The following is a 19975-nucleotide window of genomic DNA, read 5'->3' as shown; positions in this document are numbered from 1 at the left end:
AGAGAAAACTAGGCTTTTTCTCGGAAAATGAAACGTCTCCACGTCCCCCTCGAAATTTTTCAACTCTCCAGTGGACGCAGTTTCAATCTGTTACGATATACATTTTAAGATATATATAGGAAACAATGAATAATATTAAACAGAAAACAAAAATATTAATTGACTTAATATTCATTTAGCATAAATAATGTAGCGTAGGGTATATGGATTGCGAGCCGAGAGCCTCGCTCGCTTTTCGAAAAGGAGCCGACGGAAATTGGCCGCGAGAGCTCGACGAGGCAACATGGCCGCCGCGAGTCGCACGAGCGCCGCGCGAAGCGGCGCGGCGGCGGGATTGGTGATGATTGGTGACACCGCGGGGGCCCCGGCCGCGTCGGTTGGTAACATTGCGCGTGGTCGAATCCCATCCGCGACGATGACAGTGTGGTGACAGCCGCGTATGCGCTCCGTTATCCGTTAGCTCCCCGTCGCTCCTCTGCGTGTCCCGCGGTGTTGTTCGCCTCGCTTCGTGCCGCACGGTCCGGGTTGCCGCCATCCTCGGACGATCGTCAGGACGAACGCTGAGGCCCCCCCGAGGTAAGCGAGACTCCCCCCCCGCCCGGAGAAAACACCGTCGGCCAGATGGCCCGCGAAACGCGGCCGTCCACCTGTGCGCGACCACCAGTTTGTTTGCTAACACGGCTACGGGGCCGCGTAACCCTTTCCGGTTGCATATGCCAGTATTGCCAGTCCGCGGGCCGCGCGGCTCGTTTCATTGTTATTATTATTATCGTCATCGTCATACTCGCCGTTCGCTCGCCTCCGAGGGAACGGCGGGCACTTTCACACAATCGCACACCGCGTCCGTCAGCGTTGCGTCGAGGTTGCCGTCCGTATTGGTTGAAGAGCCGCGAAGGTGGGCGGCAGAAGTGGGTGGAAATTCCGAGAGGCGAGAGGGGAAATTTCTCCGGAATTGTTTTTTCTCGAAGCCAGAGTGGGTAATTGAGAAAAATTGAACCTGTCCGGGGAGATGGGAAGAAAGCGGGTATTTCCGGAGGAGCCTAAGCCTTTGGCAGGTCGTCGCCTTTCAGGTAGTGCAAAAAAAAATAATATCCCGAAAGACACTTCTCTGATTTTGTGTGATGTGCATCTGTGAAAAAGAAAAAGAAACAAATCTCGTGATGAGATGTTGGTGAAAGACGAGGACAAGATCTGTTTGAAATCTCTTGTTTGCGTAGAATAGACACAGCTTATTAATTTAGTGATTAATAATAATAGCGTTGAAAGTTGTGATGATTAACACTTTCGATTTGTTTCAGAAATTAGAAAAGATATTAGACCCGTCAAGCGTTTGATAATGAAGCATCTTCTCTGAAATTGTACGGACAAGAATATTTACACTTGCAATTGACTTAATGTATGTTGCATCAATTTTATTATATAATTTTATTTACTTATTATTATGACAAATCTCAGAAAGTAATGTACCATAAAAATTGTACTTGTTTAAAGAAACTTTTGTTTCAACGCTTATTATTTCATGTATTGACGTAACGTAGATAATATGACGTATAAGGCAAACGAGGGCTCGATTTCACAACGATCTCCGTATAATTTAATTCGTTTCATATACATTTACATTGTTGTAATGATTTTGTTTGATTACACGTAGGTGGGAACGGGAATAACGTTTTCCGAGCTGTTACGAGTGTGTTGACCTCAAAAATGTTCGCGTTCGCCGCGACAATAAAATTATCGCGTTGCCGCGCGTGAGAAGAGGAATGAGCATAATGTAGCAATACTAATTTCTTTCATTTCGCGTGCCGTTGCGAAACTGTAAGGTGAAACGGTATCGAATTTGCGCGAAAGTCGCACGGTAGGCCGCCTTAAAATCGCTCGAGGACCCAAGCGCTCGAGCATTCCTCGAGCACGCCGGTAGTTATACGAGACACTCGATAACTTTACCGTTCGCTCATCTTTCTTCCACACATCGTTAAATCCCTAAATTAGATGGAACCTGCCTCCTGAGGCGTGAAAGGACTTGTGCCGCGTACGTTAAGTGATCCTAATGGAACGTATACGAATAACCCCACGAGAGTATACTTTTCAATCGCTTTGCAAGCTTGGAGATTATCGATTCGTAAGAAAAGTTCGATTAAATGTCATCGTTTGTTTGCAATTTTAGGGTCAAGTATTTTTGTCGATAATTAAGCCGTCTCCGAAGCATGTGTCTCTTCGTTGGAATAAAGTTACTCGAGATTAATTGTTAGCAAGATTGATTATTTCATTACTTGATTCCGGAATGTAATATTCTCTGGTAAGTAAATTGTATAAAGTAAAGAGGAACGTTATAGATATATTTCTGATCAGATTAGAATGAAATATAATTAAATCGCGTTTTTTTAAATGTGCCTCGTATCGCTTCAGCGGTGGGCGGTGCATCTGGACAGTTTTAGGATGCCTGTCGCTTTATTTGGGCAACGAGACGGAACACACGTTGCATCAGTGAGACTTGGGGAGCAGATATATAGGCGACCTTTGACGCTAAATGTCGGTGTAAATTACGGGTCAATATAACTCGGTACCGGATCTATGCCTCTTCCTTTCGCGTATTGTGTTTTCGCGCGGAAACTGAAAATGACTCGATTACGCCACACACGAGCCTTATAAATAATTTGAATGCGACCTAGATTCCGCCATTACTATGATTGAATCTTTTACGTCGTTCGTAGCCCCGCGTTAACCTTTTTTCTTTTTTAAAATTCAGTCAATAATAATTGAGCAAAGTTTGTTTCATATATTAGGTCTCCATGTTTTAGCAAGTTTATTAAATATTTGTGTAATCTTTGAGCAAAATAATCTGAATGTTATTTAGGGATGGAATCCTAAAGAGAAATTACATCTAAAAATAATATATATTATATTCCGCTTATGCAGAATATATAAGTAGATGTCATATTGTTCTTTAAAAAATATTGAAAAGGGAAAAATTAATCTTTAGAGAAATGAAGGAAAAAATGGAGGCTTTTATATACACCTGTTGAAAGATTACTTAGAAAACTTATTGAACCACTGCCCTTGCCGAAAAACGGCTTAGTGTGTATGAAAATGTGTTCAAAAGTGATTGATATCGAAGATATTAATTCTTCCAGTTACGTTCAATTGGAGTCACATAGTAAGTCGTGTGGGATGTACTATGAGCCATAACTAGAGCAGATAAAATTTGCTCGCCATTGCCTATATTTACGTGTATTATAGCGTATTTACATGTATTTACACGTGATAGCGTTGTTAACAGTATAAAAAATACAAAAAACAATTTCCTTTCTCTCTGCCTCGCGTAAATTTCAATTTCTAAATATTTAAAATGTCCGAGCATTTGTATTTAAAAAATTGTATCCATGAGACGGCATATTGTCGTGTTCAGTGAACATAATTATTGACAAAGTTTTACATAAAGAATACATGTACATAGAGGATTGAGTTCGGCAAAAACAGAAGCGATATGCTATACTTTTGAATTTATTGAACCTCTTTTTGACGATAAAACGATACGTCCAGTGGGAATACACCGACCTTCTAAAGTCGATTTGAGCGTATAAAAATAACATCAATTCTACAGAAACGTGCCGTAATACCTAGGTGTGTCTGCACACACACAAATAAATCGTCAGACTTCATTGAATACTTTGAAATTTAATCTTCCTAACGTATTGTGCAATTGTAAAAAGATTAATTATAGTGTTCGAGTTGGAGTAAAGAGATATCAATGATTTTATATATAATATATTTTTATACATTTATTGTAAAACTTATTCCAGAGAATCACAGTTTCGCTTCAATATAATTATTTTGATATTATTTTTATTAAAATTACATAAAATAAAATGTCATCGCACATTTGGCTATATTTAAATATAATGAGATCGTATAACATAATGAATTTCACAAAAATTGAGAGGAAACATTTAGATAATCCGGAAATATTTTTTTCAACCTTTCAGGCGAGTTTTAATATTGATTTTGCAATATGCTGAATAATTTTTGCTTTTTAATTAATGTAACCATTTTACCTCTTGTCTCTTTGTCCAATTAAATTAAAACTTTGAATTGAAATATATGTACTGAATTCAGGGTATATATATTGTCGCTTATATAAATAGACAAATAGGATGTGTCGTCTGCATATTGCGGACTCTTCACGTTAACTTTTTATCTCGAGTAGCGCACGGACATTTCAGCTGTGCATTACTCCAGGGAAATCCTTATGCATTATTAAAGCCGCATATTTGAAATGTATTCAATTTTTCTGAAATTTCTCTGTAAAAGAACGTGGAACTTATGTCCTTTCATCACATAAGCGATGATATTATCACGCAAGTGTTTGTGGCCACGTAAGCAATGTGCAAAATTCTAGTGATAGCATTACATAATTGGCAATTTCCCGCAGATATACATACTTAGATATTTTTAACTCATAGTTTAGCGGATTTAATGTAAATATTTTCGAAAGACAAAATATTTCTCGGAGATAACCCGAATTCTTCTTGCAATCTTTGCAAAATTCATTAACTTATGGCCAACATGTGCAATAATAAAATTTCGTTTTTACAATGAGTGTTTAATAAAATAAATATTGAAGCAATTAAATATTACAAGGATGCAATAAAATATAACAATGTATAGAAAGCAGTATAATTTATAAACGCGTTTAATTAAGTTATTAATTGAAATGGTACAAATACAAATTGAATTATTGAACTCCGCTTTACGAGAACGTAATATTTTATTAATATTGCCGCAGATGAGGAAACATGCGTGTACATGGCAATGTAAATGTCAAAAATAATTATTCGTTATTCATTCAATGACGCAATCGTGAGCAACAACGCGAAAGTAACGAGTTTTTTTTATACGTTTGCATTTTTTGTTCAGTCGACATTGTTTCGATTAAAAGAATATATAAAAAAAATTTAACAATACAAGAATACAAATATCCAATTTTATATTTTTTAATTAATCAGAAGCACGGGCTTTTTTTTCATTTGAACGGAATCTAAATTAAAGCTTTGAGAGATGAGCAAGAGATGTGGCATGCAGGAAGTAGAATTCCAGTTGGAAATATTGAACGGTAATTTTCTATTTCTATTCAAAAGGTCTAGAGACTCTAACGAAAATACTGGGAAAATATTTTCTGATGACGATGAATCATTTTGCACAGGATGGATCGAAATTACTCCATGATATAATCTAGTCACGGACAGGCAAATGTTCCGGCGATGAATGATGACGAATACACGTTACTAGGAAAATATGCAACAGTTACCGTTATTTTTATTGTAATAGCGTCATACTAATCTCATGCATTATTTTACGGTAATTCATTTTAATGTATTGTTTAAAAATGTTTAATTTTTTAAAACGTTTTTCATATCTTATTTTCTTTTTTTATTTTGACGCAATTTTCTGATTTTAACACTTTTTTGAAAAATTTTTGACATCTTTTTAAATTATGAAATGTAGAGCAAATTCTTTAACTGGAAGTCATTCTTTAAAGAGTTATTTTGTTTTTAATTGATAAATTTTTACCTTTTTTGAACCGATTTTGTTAAAATTATATTATTTCGTAGTGTTGCAAAGATGATTTTCAATTATTGTCCATTTAAACTAAGAAAAAATTCTAACTCTTCTTCGTGCATCTTCGTGTATCTCTTTAGAGATATAAAATGATAATTATTTTTCTAATGTGTGATAAGAAAGTAAGTGATTCTCTGTTTCACATTTTCAATTGCGAAGCTTTCGCTAAATTGTTTTTGCGAGATTTATTTATTTTAATGATAAATATGTTCAATAAAAAATTAAAAAATGACTGTTCAATTGAATCTTTAAAATACGATTAAACAATATTATTTCTTGTTTTCGAAATAATATCAAGTAAATAATATAAATTAATATTGAAAATAAAATCTCGGTCCTTCAACAAATCATTCATTAAAAATGTTAATTAGAAAATTTAGTTAAAGAATCAGCTTTATATTTACGGTAGAATTATGATGAAATAAAAATACAATGTTTATGAAATTGTATCGCAGAGAAATTGCATAAAAATATCCTGGAAAATTTCTCGAGATTTTCTCGGAAAAGTTATTACATTTGAAAAGACTAAATTATGATTAAATCTCTCTCTCCCTCTCCCTACATTTATTTTTATCTACATAATTATAAATAAACAGTAAGAATAAACAGTTTGTGCTCCATACTAATTGAAACAATTTTTCAAGTAAGATTATTTTGAAAAAACAAAAATTAAAAATAAATGTGGGAAGGGGTCTGACGAATCTAAGATTAATTCAAGACTTGGTGAGAAGAGCGAAGGATCGCGAGTATTTTTAAAAGTACTCGAGTGCAGAGGGTTGAAAGAGTTTCTAAAAATTTCTGCAATTGGTTTAATTGAAATGTTGTTATATAATTTTTATTATTTTATCTGTCGACACGAGAACGCCCAGTGCTCTCGACCACAGGCTCCACGTACTCGGTATCCTCTTATTTATTTGTCAGGAGACGGACGTCGCTGCGCATGTGGAGCGTCCTGGCCTGCGCGGGCTGCATCGACCCTCAAACCCATTTCGTACTCTCCAGCAGTACATGCCTAGCCGGATCCCACCGTGCCGGGATAATCGGGAAAATAAGTGAACCGATATCGTATCGAATTGGTCGAGTTAACCGTTTAACAATTCGCCATCGAGGAAACGAGAGAGCGAGAGAGAGAAAGAGAGAGAGAGAGAGAGGGAGGGAGGATCTTGATAAGGCGAAAAAGGAGCCGCGGACATCCGAGCGAACGCGTTTCTGATTACGTTATCTGCCTTACCAGAGTATACATGCACTGACACGATTTTTGTTAACTTGTTTTTTAAGGGCATCGTTCGTCAAAATAATTTAGAAGTTAAATAACCACGATCATAGATTTAATTTTGCGAAAGTGGCGAAGAGAGCTTTGTGCGTGCATTAAAATAAAACGTTAAAAATATATCGATCTTGTTGCTTAATTCTCTATTATTGCTAAAGAAAATCAAAATAATAACCAAAAACTTTTAATTCTTAATATTTTTAACAGTTATTTTTGTTGATAATTAATATGCAGCGTCGAATCTTCCATTAAAATCCACTAAAAAATCTTGACCTTTGTTATAAATGTTCTCAAAAACTAACCGGTGAAAGAAATCTAAAAAAAAATTCACGTCCTGGCATTATTTATAAAAGAGTTTGTTTTAAACTCTTTTTGGAATTCTTCACGGAATTTCTGATTCTACTTACAACTTCCTTAAGTAATTAATCGTTTTAACTTGGCAGAGACGAGTCTTAAATCCTTTTACTATGTTGTAAACTGTTCGAGAAGCGCTCTCATTATGCCACAAGAAAATACTTAGTAATGAATCTTAACGCAACTAGGATTAAATGAAAACTGTTTTCCATTCTGCGGTCTAAATCATTTTAATTATCAAATCGCGTTTGATATCGTCCATTAAAACATCATTAATTACTAAAATGAAGATACATACTGTATCTTGTTTTACTTATTTAAAAAATGTAAACTCGATCGTTTAATAATAGAAAACTCAATGCAATGGATTTAATGCAATGCTTTGCGAATATTTATTTTAAGCGAATTTATTCCTGACAAACGAATTTATTTCGAGCTCTTTCGCTGAAGTCGCTTCCTTCTTGTTTTTCTTTTGCGCGTAAATAGTTTAGCTGTTTAGCAATAGCATTCATTAACATTCGAGCTGTGTTGCATATAGGTCAGTAATTTGCCTGATAACAACTTGAATTTTTTACGACGCAGCAATTCTAACGACACGACGCAGGTGTTCATCGACCGCGGCCTGCAGACAACATTGACATGACATTAAGAATTGTGGATAATAAAGCCAATTCTTTAAGACAGATAAATTTCTGCTTTACAACTTTTCGAAAAACATGTATATACAGTGGGGATACGAAACATTTTGATTAATAATATACTTTAAGTATTTATAAAACTCGAAAATTGTATGATAAAATTTTAACGAACTTTGAAGATGCTTTGAGCTTTCGATTCTTAATATTTTTTAAGAAAATACTTATTTACACAAATTTTACAATACGAATAGAAAATTAATACAAATAATTTTAAAGTCGCGCTAAGCAAATGAAGTAATTCAATTCTAAAATTAATCCTTGTCTCTTCAGAGACACGAGAGACCCGGCTCGAAAAACGGTATCCCGTCGTATTCCGTTTGCTTCCCGTTTTGCTACTCCTGCATACAGTACATAATACATAGTCGTAATAGCTAGCTCGGATTCACCTGCTCTTTCGCCCGCTAATTCGTTCACACGCACTAATTGCTTCCTTCTTGATCTCCTTCGTGTCGAGTTGCCTCGCGTTGCTTCACCGAGCATGGCGTTCATACGGGGCGTTTCACAAGAGTGCTGTGTCGCCTACAGAAGGATAGTCTACGTTATAAAATATTAAAATACCTAAAACACCTCAGAATAATTTTTCTCTTTGAGTCTTCACTTATCAAAAAATGTCTCAAAAATTTTACGCAGCAAACTAGGAATCGAAAAGTCTTTCTCTTTTCGTATAATTAACAAATTGATAGCACCAGAGGATTTTGATGAGATATATCTAAAAGAAAAATAATTATTATATTAAAGTCCATAATTTTCTTCTCATCAGAGAATTTTGATGAGATATATCTAAAAGAAAAATAATTAATATATTAAAGTCCTAGCAGATCTCAAAGCAATTATTTATCTCATCGTGTTCTTCTTCTATTCTTTTTGAAAATTTCATTCTAAAAAGATGGCATTATTTGTTTTTTATCTTTTGCTTGTGATAGATGCAAATATCATTTATTTAAACACTTTAAAAAATTAATAGAGTGATTGAGAAATATAATTCTGAATCTTAATAATCTAAATTTTAATCTTGATATGCGAGAATGGGTCTCTTATCGATTTGCAGAAGACGTTCTGTAAAATCGATCGTCTAAAAATGAATGGTTTGCAGAAAAGGGTGTCGACAATTGTTGCGTGTAAAATCACGCGACGATGTGAAGATAAAAACGGTAGAAACAAGAAAGCAAGAACGCTTTCTGCGAACGCTAAAATCGCGAACGTGCAGAATTAAAGAAAAACTGCCTCGATGGTTCTTCGTGGCTTTTTGGCCCCTGCGGCAGCTCGTTGGAGGAGAAATAAAACCGCGAAAAGGTAAAATGAGCATTGCGCCTGATTATTAAAGAAATATATATTATTCTCCTTTTATGTATTAGACGTGTGACTTTAATGACCAGAATTCTGAACTAAAGTTAAGTAAAGAAAGGCGCCACTTAAAATAATCCCATTAATTTTGAATGAAGAACATCGAGAAACATTAACAATTAACAAACTGATTTCGTCATAATCGTTATTACCGGTTAAACTGAAATCATCGATTGGTTAAGCGCAATTGTGTCCGTTTTAATTAATGGATTTCGATCGAGCGTAAGCGACTCGCGTTTATAACGCACAATTACAAATTACAAGTGTAGGCACACGCTCAAGTGTATACCACTTAAACAGATCACTGCGGTAGACCGCTGAAAGGCCCGGATCGTATTGCGTTAATTGGTTACTCGCATTAATTCAATCCGTTTCGTTTCAGAAGCCAGAACGCCGCCTGGGACAGCGTGAACGCGCCTGCCGGCCAGTTGGGATTGTCACGATATGGACCGCAGGTGATGAGCGTGCTGTGTTTATGCACCTCCAGCATCCACCAATCCACCCGTAACGTCACGCAGACCGGCAAGATACTTCCAAGTCCGCCGTCAGACACCCTTTGCGAGCAGCGAATAACGCCCTCGCAGGAAATACCCACTGACGAGCTGGCTCTATTAGCTAAACTGGAAGAAGCCAATAGGTGAATAATCAAGTGGCCCTCGCCTATTGTTTGATACCACAGCACATCTACCGCTGCATCTCCGAGTTTGCAAGAATCGAACGATTCTTGTGTCCTGCACGGACCGATAAATCGATACCTACCTAACAAACGCAGAAAGCAAAATTCTCACCCTTTCCGCTTTTCAAGATTTGTGACACAATTGGAGAGACCTCTTGCATGCACACATATTTGGATAAATAACCTGAATTTCCTTTTGTTTCAAGTTTAGAATAAAAATGTTAAATGTTAATTTTGCTACACATTTTGGCTTGGAAATGATGCACAGTAGGATGCAAAATAAGCCTGCACTTTTAACTCAAAATCGAAAAATATGGGAAAAGACGTAAGTTTCGTTTTTCTATTTCCTTCGTATAACGTGTGAAGTTAATTTATCTCGACTAACGCGCGTTATCAAATTCAACATAATTTATAAGAAAAAAATATTTAATTTACAAATGTATTTTTAAAGAATATATTTGTCAGAAATAGAAATCGCTTGTATAACTTTGCAAGATATCAGACATATCTATCAATATATCGATAGTTTGCAAAAATTGTATCTAACGCACGTAACTTACACAATGGCTCGCGAATAAAGTACCGAAATATTGTGTAAAATGCTGTGTAAATTCACGCGTTATTCTCCTCGGGATACAGCGCAAATAAAAAAAAATCATGATTTTATTAATTCCAGGCTGATCGAATCCGATGCAAAGTCACTGAATTCTCTCCAGAGCAATCACAGCAGGAAGGGCTCCGATACATCTCAGGTGTCTGTGGCGTCGGGGGGCAGCGGAGGTAACGGAGACGCTGCACCCCGACGCCACAACCCAGCCGATGGCGAAGAGAATACGTGGACTCTCTGGGGTCACATAGTGGCTGACTGGGATTATCATTGGAAGAAACGAAAAGAATTTGTTAAGGAATTGGTTCGTCAAGGCATACCTCACCACTTCAGGTAACACATATACACATGTGTATTGAAAGATATTGTATCTTATCAAAGCTAATGATTTAGAGCATTATCTAGTTGATTAGTTTTATATACAACGTATATACATGTTGCCATTGCTGTAAATGTAAAAACAATGTTTATTTTATATTAAAACTTAATATAGGCCATATATCTCATTTTAGGGGCATTGTTTGGCAATTACTAAGCGGTGCCCATGATTCTCCAGTTAAGAAGCAATTCGCCGAGTATATTAAAGCAACATCAGCCTGCGAAAGGATAATTAGAAGAGACATCGCTAGGACATATCCCGAACATGATTTTTTCAAAGAAAAGGATGGTTTTGGTCAGGAGAGTTTGTTTAACGTTATGAAAGCGTATAGTCTACATGATCGCGAAGTAGGATACTGCCAAGGTTCAGGATTCATAGTAGGATTACTTTTAATGCAGGTAAAATGCTAATAACATTATTATTATCAGTTATGAAATTAAAAAAGTATAATAAAAACAAGAAATTATCCATAAATTTATTTTTATGAACTTGTATCTTTGTTGATTCTTTATTCTACATGAAAAAAGAAAGGGAAAACATATGCATAGCTCGAATAATTTTGTATATTGTTGCAGCAAATGCCAGAAGAAGAAGCTTTTGCTGTACTCGTAGCGTTAATGCAAGAGTATCGCTTACGGGACATGTTCAAACCAAGTATGGCTGAATTAGGGGTATGCATGTATCAGCTAGAACACTTAGTTGCTGATGCACATCCCGAACTTCATGCTCATTTCACGGCCCAAGGTTTCCATACGTCGATGTATGCATCTTCTTGGTTTCTTACACTATTTACCACAGCGCTAAGCCTTCCCCTAGCGTGCCGCATTTTTGACGTCTTTCTATCAGAGGGGATGGAAATTATCTTTAAGGTTGCATTGGCGATGTTGCAGTTAGGCAAGGAAGATTTGCTCAGTTTGGATATGGAGGGCATGTTAAAGGTAAAATTTTATTTGAAAAGTTGCGCTATTCACTCATAAGTCGTTAGATTACATTCAAGAAATTATTATCGGCGCCCAAATTTAATTTTTAGCATATTTTATATTCTTAAACGAGAATATGGATTATATATGTGTTCGCTTTATTTAAGATGACACTAATAACTTTTCCTTTTCATGCAGTTTTTCCAAAAGCAATTGCCTGGAAAGGCCGAAAAAGATCCCGATGGCCTCATGACGCTCGCATATGGAATGAAAATCAATCCGAAAAGAATGAAGAAATTAGAAAAAGATTACACCATCTTAAAGATGAAGGAGCAAGAAGAGATGGTCGAGTTACGCAGGCTCAGAGCAGAAAACAGATTGCTTAGACAAAGAACTGAACTTCTAGAAGCGGAGTCCGCCGAGTTGGCCGATAGATTAGTTAGAGGTCAAGTGTCACGCGCCGAAGAGGAGGAGACCGCTTTCATAGCGCAGAGAGAATTGGCAGCGCTTCGCCATTCGCATCTCGAGACGAGCCATCAGCTCGAACAAGCTCATGAGGAATTGAGATCATTATCGATCCTTCTCGAGGAGAATGTGACGTCTAGACAGTCGTCACTCGACGAGATATTAGTGAAGCAAGAAGCATTATCGCAAAAGGAGGAAATGATACAATGTTTGCAAGAGGAATTGGTTAGAGTTAGATTACACGAGGCGGAAAACGATGCACTGATTCGGGAACTCAGAGGAAGGATACAAGAATTGGAACAAGATAAGAAGACTTTGCGCGAATCGACACCGGACAATTCCGTTGCTCATTTGCAAGAGGAACTTATTGCAGTTAAGCTTAGAGAGGCAGAAGCCAATTTATCTTTAAAGGTAAAGTCTTCCACGTCTCTGCATACAATATCTCACCATTTCTTATGAATATCACACTAATGCTAGATGGATTTACATAATTATGTCTCACACAGGACCTACGGCAGAGGGTCGTGGAGCTAAGTGCAGCTTGGCAGAGGCATCTACAAGAGCATCGGTCCGCTCAATCAGCGCCTGCCGCTGATTCTACGCCAAAGAAGCTGCTCTTTTGGGAGAATCGGGGTCACGAGGTGCAGAAGTTTGAGGAAGACTTAATGACAACCAGAATTCGAGAGATGGAAGCGTTGACTGAAGTTAAAGAATTACGACTTAAAGTTATGGAGCTTGAAACTCAGGTGCAGGTAGCAACTAATCAGCTCCGTAGACAAGACGAGGGTGGGAAAGTACTTAAAGACGAATTGGAAGCTGCGTTAGCACGGGAGAAGGATCTGGCTGCCAAGCTGAGAGAACAACAGCACAAGTATTCCGATCTGGAATCGAAAATGAAGGACGAAGCTATGATGGCTAGGATACGCGATGCCGAACACGCGCAGCAAGTGGCGGAACTTACGCAGAAAATATCTCTTCTCGAGTTGAAGGTTACTTTCACATATGTTATTAACAAACGTTAATGCTAAAAGACTTAAATATATAACGTCTAACATTTTTGTAGAATGAAGAGATGCATGCGGAAGGCGAACTTAGGAATAATTTAGATGACAGTGAGAAAGTAAGGGAGCTTCAAGATAAGGTCGCTGAATTAAAGGCCGAGGTATGTGGAATTAAAAAATTTACCTTGTGTAAAAAATTTCATTGTACTAACAAAAGCAGTATCTCGGAATATTGCAGTAAGGGGTGAACTATGTTTTATAGTACAACATATATATGTATATTCTTCTTGTAATATAATGTATATTAGGGGCAACTCAATAAGTTCATTCTATGCAGGCATATTAATTATATAAATAAGATACACAAATATTTTATCACTGAACAACAACTCTTCATATAGCACACAACATACATCTGTGGTGATATCGTATTATATATGTCTTTTAGATATTTTTAACGTGTGTAATAAAACATGTTATTTTAAGTAATGGAAAGCGCTAAAATAAGTATTATCATAATTCTCTATGAATAGGTACGCGTTATTTAAAAAAATATATATAACAAATTGCAACAATTTAGTAAAAGTTTCTATTACAGCTGAATAGTAAACAAAAGTATCTTGAAATAATGATTTACATGATTAGTAAATATTTAATAACTTTATTCAATTATTTTATTAATAAATTTATTAGTTTTATAATTATATAATTACAATTACAGTCATTGGCAATAATTACATTTTTGGAATATTTTACGAAACCCCATTCAGAGATACAATAAAAATATTTTTCATTGTTTGTTCTTTTTAAAGCACTGCATTGTTACGTGTTCTTTCTTCTGATTCTACAATATATATGTGGTACTGCGTTTTATAAAATAATTCGATTATCATGATAAATACATTACAGTATTAATTACTGATCTTTTTGATACCATGTTAATATCGATCCCAGGTATTTACGTTTAAATGTGATATATATGTTATCTAAGATTGTATAAAAGACACCACATACAGTCCTAACAAGTGTATTATATGTAAATTGAACGTTTTGATTTTCAATGTGCTCTCACATATTGCACTCATAAACTACAAAATTGCGCCTACCATATGCAAAAAGACATTTCACTTTGCTAAATCCATAAACATAAAGATATCGTAACTCATTATTGATGTCATACACTTACAAGATGCACAGATCGCACCTCTTACTGCAATTTAACGCTAACCAACACGCTTCTTAACATCGTCACTTCTGGTGGACTGCAGAGAGAAAAAATATTCATAACTACTACTAAAATCTGTTTTGTCAGTGAATCTTGAGGACACACTCCATTTTCTTGTGTAGCTTGTTATTTTATTTATTTTGATACCGTTCAATTACCGCTATATTAAAAAGACCTGTTACGTATGTCTCTTACTAATAAATTAACTAACGCTATGTATTTTGTTAACAATAAAAAAATCTACTTTTTGTCGTTCAATCGGTGAATGTACAGGTGCGATTTTTGAAACAGGATACACTCGATTTCGTTGCGCAAAGAGATAATATCTACGGTGATAATATCTACGAATTACATTCTTATTGTGTAACGGTGTCAAGCGGTAACTAATGCTAACCAGAAGGGACTAATCGTTGTTGCAAAACTAACCCTCTATTGCTGTGTTATCTCTGTCTCTCCTCAGTTCCCCACGCCAATCACCAGCCCGGAGACTGAGCCTTGGCGCTGGCTCGAGTAAGTCTTTATCCATGCGTAAGCATCATTTTCTATCGTCTCCGTGTATGTGCGTGTGGCATGATTTCTTTTACTATAGATAAATCTGGTGCTGTAGCTCTGTATTTGTTGCTTACATTTTCCATCTAAGAATTCCGTTCGGAATTCTTGCCGTTAATAATCGTAGCGCTCATTTACATAGTGAGTAAACAGACTTAGATTTGCAATTCTTAATTATCTGACAAAGTCATTAGACATGCATCGTAAGTGTATGTTATTATCGATATAATTAGTTTTGTTGAAAAACTTAATTAAATTTGTTTGGAAAAAAAAAACCAGAAATTGTTTTACGTAGAAGAATAGATTGAAGATGTTTTATTTACTTAACGTATACAACTTTCAGTGAATATTGTCGTGTAAATCGACACGAGTGGTAACATCGGATACGATCAGATGAATTAAAGTTAAAACTGAATTAAAATGTGGCTCACTTTCTGTATTATATGCGTGGTGATGTGGCATGGCGTGCTCTTCCCGTTTAACGGCATGCTTCCTTGAGATTAAGTTCACTGTTTCGTTCTGATAAACATTCACGGCTGCTGCTTTTAACTCGAAGAAGAAAAAACGCATAGATGTGAAAGAGGCGTGGAAAGTATCCGCGCAAACATTCGTTAAACTTCACTAAATTAGTGGCGGGATCGAGTCTTGAGTTTTTTTTTCTTCGATATATCATTCATTTGCACGATTTCATCCGATATGGTAATAAATTTGTATATACATTGATACAATAAATCGTAGTAATAGAATCTTTATATTTACAATTTAGGAAATCAGAAAACTTGTAAACAATTCTTTCAAAATGTTTTTTAAGTTACAATTTTTAGAGCTATCTTTTCAGAAAAGAAGGCAGAATTTTTTATTTGAATCTAATGGCGAAAAATAAATAATAATATAATTAATTTTAATGGCATAACTAGGAAATAAAATGTATTTCTAGAAAATAATTACAACAGCTACGAAATTTCAAATTTAATTAGACAGAGAATGATCTTTTCTCTTAATAATATTCTCTGATCTCTCTTTTGTAATGAGAGTCAAATAGATATTTTTGTTTTGTGAAGGAGGACGTAGCAGGCTCCTTCTCTCTCCTCCTGGAGAATTACTTAGAAAATGCGTTTTGCATCGCATCTGTCTGTCACAGGTCATGCGACTAGAGAGCTGGAAACAACGGTGGACGGGACTCGGCGGGCAAACCGTGCGAAGCTTTAGCGTCGATACTGAAAGCGAATTGGACGAGCGGGATCTCAGAATTTGCTTGCAGGATCATATCAATACGACCACGCCAAACTCACCCGAGGTATAGAATTCTATGTATACCAAGACCATTAGGCAGCTAACAATACTCCGTTATCGATGCGCACGAACCTTTTGTTCGTCGTCGGCTTTTGCTGTAGCAAATAACGCGTATGCGCTTTAGACTGTAACACGACAGTAGACCGTAATAATCCCGTTTAGTTACGTGTATTACTATTAGGCCAAATATAACAAATACGCATAGCCGTTAATTAATTATGCTAATAACGATGACGAAACGAAACAATGAAGCGGTAACGATAGATGCTTTCGGTAATCGAAGTAATCTCGATCGTAATCAGGGCAACAATTATTTAAAAAAAAACTTGGTTGTAATTTACACAATTCGGCATGTTGAAATTTCTTCAGAACGGTATAGCGAAATAATGGTTTTTCACCGTGGCAAATATTGTTTATTACTAGCAATATTATTTTTATTAGTATTATATTTTATAGATTATATTACACAGAGTATTATAGAGCATATATGTTAATTGTAGCTAATAGCAGAGTATTATAGAATATAACTAACACTTGTTTATATTAAGCAGTTAATGTTCGTAATAGTAATCTGTATTTGAAAGAGATTTATAATTGATACATGATAATCTCAAACAAACTATCAAAATTTGAAGCATGCAAATTTGAATTTGATTTTTCCATTAAAAACTAATTCCATTCCATAATTGCAGAAAGTATTTTATATAACATGTTTCTTATTAAGCTGCGAATTTGAATTTTAATAATTAATTTCTCGACATTAGTAGGACTAATTTGAACCAAGAACTTTGAATCGGATTAGTCGCTCTTGTTGAAATATATACATTCTTCTAATAACTTTGATAATTCTCCAAGGATTTCGAGAAAGACACGCATTCTAACTCTCGCCTAATCTCTTATCTCATTTTCCTGGAAGAGAGCAATTATTGAAATTAATAAGATTAATTTTAATAATTAATATCTATTTTTTATTGTCTGTATTTTCGCGATACGAATATAGATTTTTGCAGAAAATCCATATTCATTTCTTAACAAATGCAGGACTTAATGTATGATATGTCAATATTTCGTCAATATTTGAAATGTGGATTTTTGTGTTATCTAAAGATCCGGACTGTCTCTTTTCTAACTTCGAAAGCTTGATTACGATCCGTAGATTATACGAAGATTATCATAGACTTTCCGTGACACACGCAACTGTTTTTTATACGCATGATATACTCTGTGTATTTTTTGTAATTCATACCAAATGTAATCGCATTTAAGAAGTTATATATATTTAATGCCGGAAAACGTGGGGACAGTGATGTATCACCGTTTTTTATAAAAATATGTATTTATATATTATATACATGTATATGTATGTATGTGTGTGAGTGTGTGTGTGTGTCACGAAGAATCATCGCATACGAATTCACGATATTCATACAACACACATATACTGCGTGCGTTACTCGAATCGAAATTTAATTATCTAAAGTTTAAGACACATTATATATTCTCGAACAGGAGAGTATCGAATTCTTATTATTGTTGTCCTATATATGTATATTATTTGTAACATATTTAACGAATTTCTTAAAGGAAAAAAAGTAAGATTAATTTTTATGTATAATATGCAATTTGCGCACAGCACGAAGTGTGTATAGTTAATTGATGATCAATTTTACGAGGAATTGTAAAAAAAAAAAAACGCGATAAATCGACCGTAAATTGTTCCGAAGGAGAAACGCAAGAGTCGTCTCTCTCAATTGATTCCGGATTGCTGAAATTGAAACCGGACGAGGTAATCGGAGGTACTTGTAAAAATTAGCACCTCTGAGCATAGCTCGCTCCTTTACCGTGACTTGGATAATTACTTCCAATGTAAGCATTCGCGTCTAGCTACTTTCTTTTACAGCAAGTCACCTTAGCCTACTTGCAACGCGTCTTCTCTCGCTTGGCCTAAATCGTTACGTCCCATTCCTTTTGTTGCGTCAAATAACCCGGCATTGTTTTCAACCGTGTCACAGTCGTAAATCCGTGCATCAACGCGTGAACCACTGAGTCACTTTCGACAGGAGCCCTCTTCGCTTTTCACGCATGCATGTGTGCAAATTAGCATGAGCGTGTCGTTAACGAAGTTACGACTGCGGCAAAACGATACTAATATTTTTTTTTCGCAACCTTTTGCGTCGCGCGAAAACGAATCCGCGCAGATTTGTAGTGAGAGACAAGGTACCAAAATTGATATTAATTAAGGATCGAACGGAGGATTGTAGAAAACGCGAATGATATTGACTGTTCACGACGTGTCGAGCGATGTATTTATTTATAAGTAGCACGGCGAGGAATAAATGTGCAAGACCGAGGAGAAAGTGACGTTTGTATCTATACGTTTCTGAATTTAGCACAGATATTTACAGCGGCTCTTTTCCGATTCTGTTTGCGCACGTCAAAGTTGTGCTGTTAAATAAGATAACACGCTGCTATACGGAGACTCGATTTAATCACCACGAATTCTTGGCGTCGTAGAATAGCGGTGAGTTACGACGTGCGAACCGCGTTCTAGTATCACAGTACCTATCTGTAGTTTCTGCGTCATTGAATCTGTGTATATAGACTGTCCTAGACCTGCCGAGCTGTCTTTCAGCCTCGAACAGCCGAGTTATTAATTAAATCCGCAATTGCTTCGACGTTGTCTGGCTTCGATATAATTATGAAATTATCTGGAGGGAGAAATTGTGCAAATTGAAGAGTGCGCTTAAGCGAGTTAAGCCCCAAAAGCGCTAGTCGATAATTAAATTGTTACTGTTCAGTAAGCTCGAAGCGAATCTGACGTCAATGATAATTTAGTTTAATTATTTATCTTGAATTGAAGCTTTCAATGACTGTGATACGATCTCTTTTCAGAGACTAGAGCCGCTACGTCGAAGCAGGGTAGACTTCAGTCTAATTTGCGGCGTAAAAAGAAAGAAAAACGACTGATATAGAATCTATTGAAATAATGCAAAGTACGGCTCGCTAGGTCGGGAACACCTAGTGTACACGATGCGAATTCATTCCGTTTAATTGAATTATTGATCGTGGCGCGATGAAAATGAAGTAACAAATAAACAACTATGATTGCATCCAACGGTATCAATAAATTAAGTTACATATACCACGTTGTTTCCGAAAGTAAATCATTATCGTTAGCAGTCATGCGTTCTCGGGAGCGAACCCCTCGACACATCTCCCCTAATCCGGAACGCGTACAAACGTTTCCAGACTTTAATGAAAGTTGAATTTACTTCACATTCGGACTTTTATCTTTTATTTTATTTTAATAGCTGCGTGTTATTGTATGTCCTTTGGCTTGCGGGGTACGAACATTTTGTGCATCGACACCGAGATTTCGTAGGTCGACACCGTTATTTTATCGGTCGTTCGTGAGCAGCGACGAACGCGAACGGTAGCGTCGAAGGTTTTGCGATGCGTCGCGCCGACGGTATTAATAATTTAGCGCGCGGTTCTTTTTTTTCTTCTTCGCAGAAAGCAGCGCGTTCGATCGCGGCCATGCGACAGGGTGGCGCACGGCCGAGATGTGGGGTGTGCAT

General features: G+C 36.2%; 1 protein-coding gene across 8 annotated transcripts; it reads left to right on the top strand.

Annotated features, from left to right (window-relative positions):
• Positions 1 to 339: 339 nt before the first annotated feature.
• On the top strand, positions 340 to 19539 carry Evi5 (ecotropic viral integration site 5). 8 transcript variants are annotated; one of them, XM_071788885.1, is made up of 11 exons: positions 6712 to 6851; positions 9032 to 9231; positions 9665 to 9919; positions 10635 to 10898; positions 11078 to 11342; positions 11520 to 11882; positions 12063 to 12740; positions 12836 to 13318; positions 13393 to 13491; positions 15016 to 15065; positions 16246 to 16426. In XM_071788885.1, the coding sequence occupies exons 2-11, from the start codon at positions 9167 to 9169 to the stop codon at positions 16256 to 16258; spliced, it is 2535 nt and encodes an 844-aa protein (XP_071644986.1). In that variant the 5' UTR covers positions 6712 to 6851; positions 9032 to 9166; the 3' UTR covers positions 16259 to 16426. The 8 variants fall into 8 exon arrangements, with proteins under 8 accessions (XP_071644991.1, XP_071644988.1, XP_071644989.1 ...); XM_071788886.1 differs by having other exon boundaries at positions 15016 to 15083; XM_071788890.1 differs by lacking the exons at positions 6712 to 6851; positions 9032 to 9231; positions 15016 to 15065 and adding exons at positions 340 to 576; positions 1299 to 1396 and having other exon boundaries at positions 16246 to 19539.
• Positions 19540 to 19975: the final 436 nt, after the last annotated feature.

The sequence above is a fragment of the Temnothorax longispinosus genome, chromosome 9 (assembly GCF_030848805.1).
Source record: "Temnothorax longispinosus isolate EJ_2023e chromosome 9, Tlon_JGU_v1, whole genome shotgun sequence".
Taxonomy (NCBI): domain Eukaryota; kingdom Metazoa; phylum Arthropoda; class Insecta; order Hymenoptera; family Formicidae; genus Temnothorax; species Temnothorax longispinosus.
The sequence above is the reverse complement of the archived record's forward strand: the minus strand, read 5'-3'. Positions and strand labels throughout refer to the sequence as shown.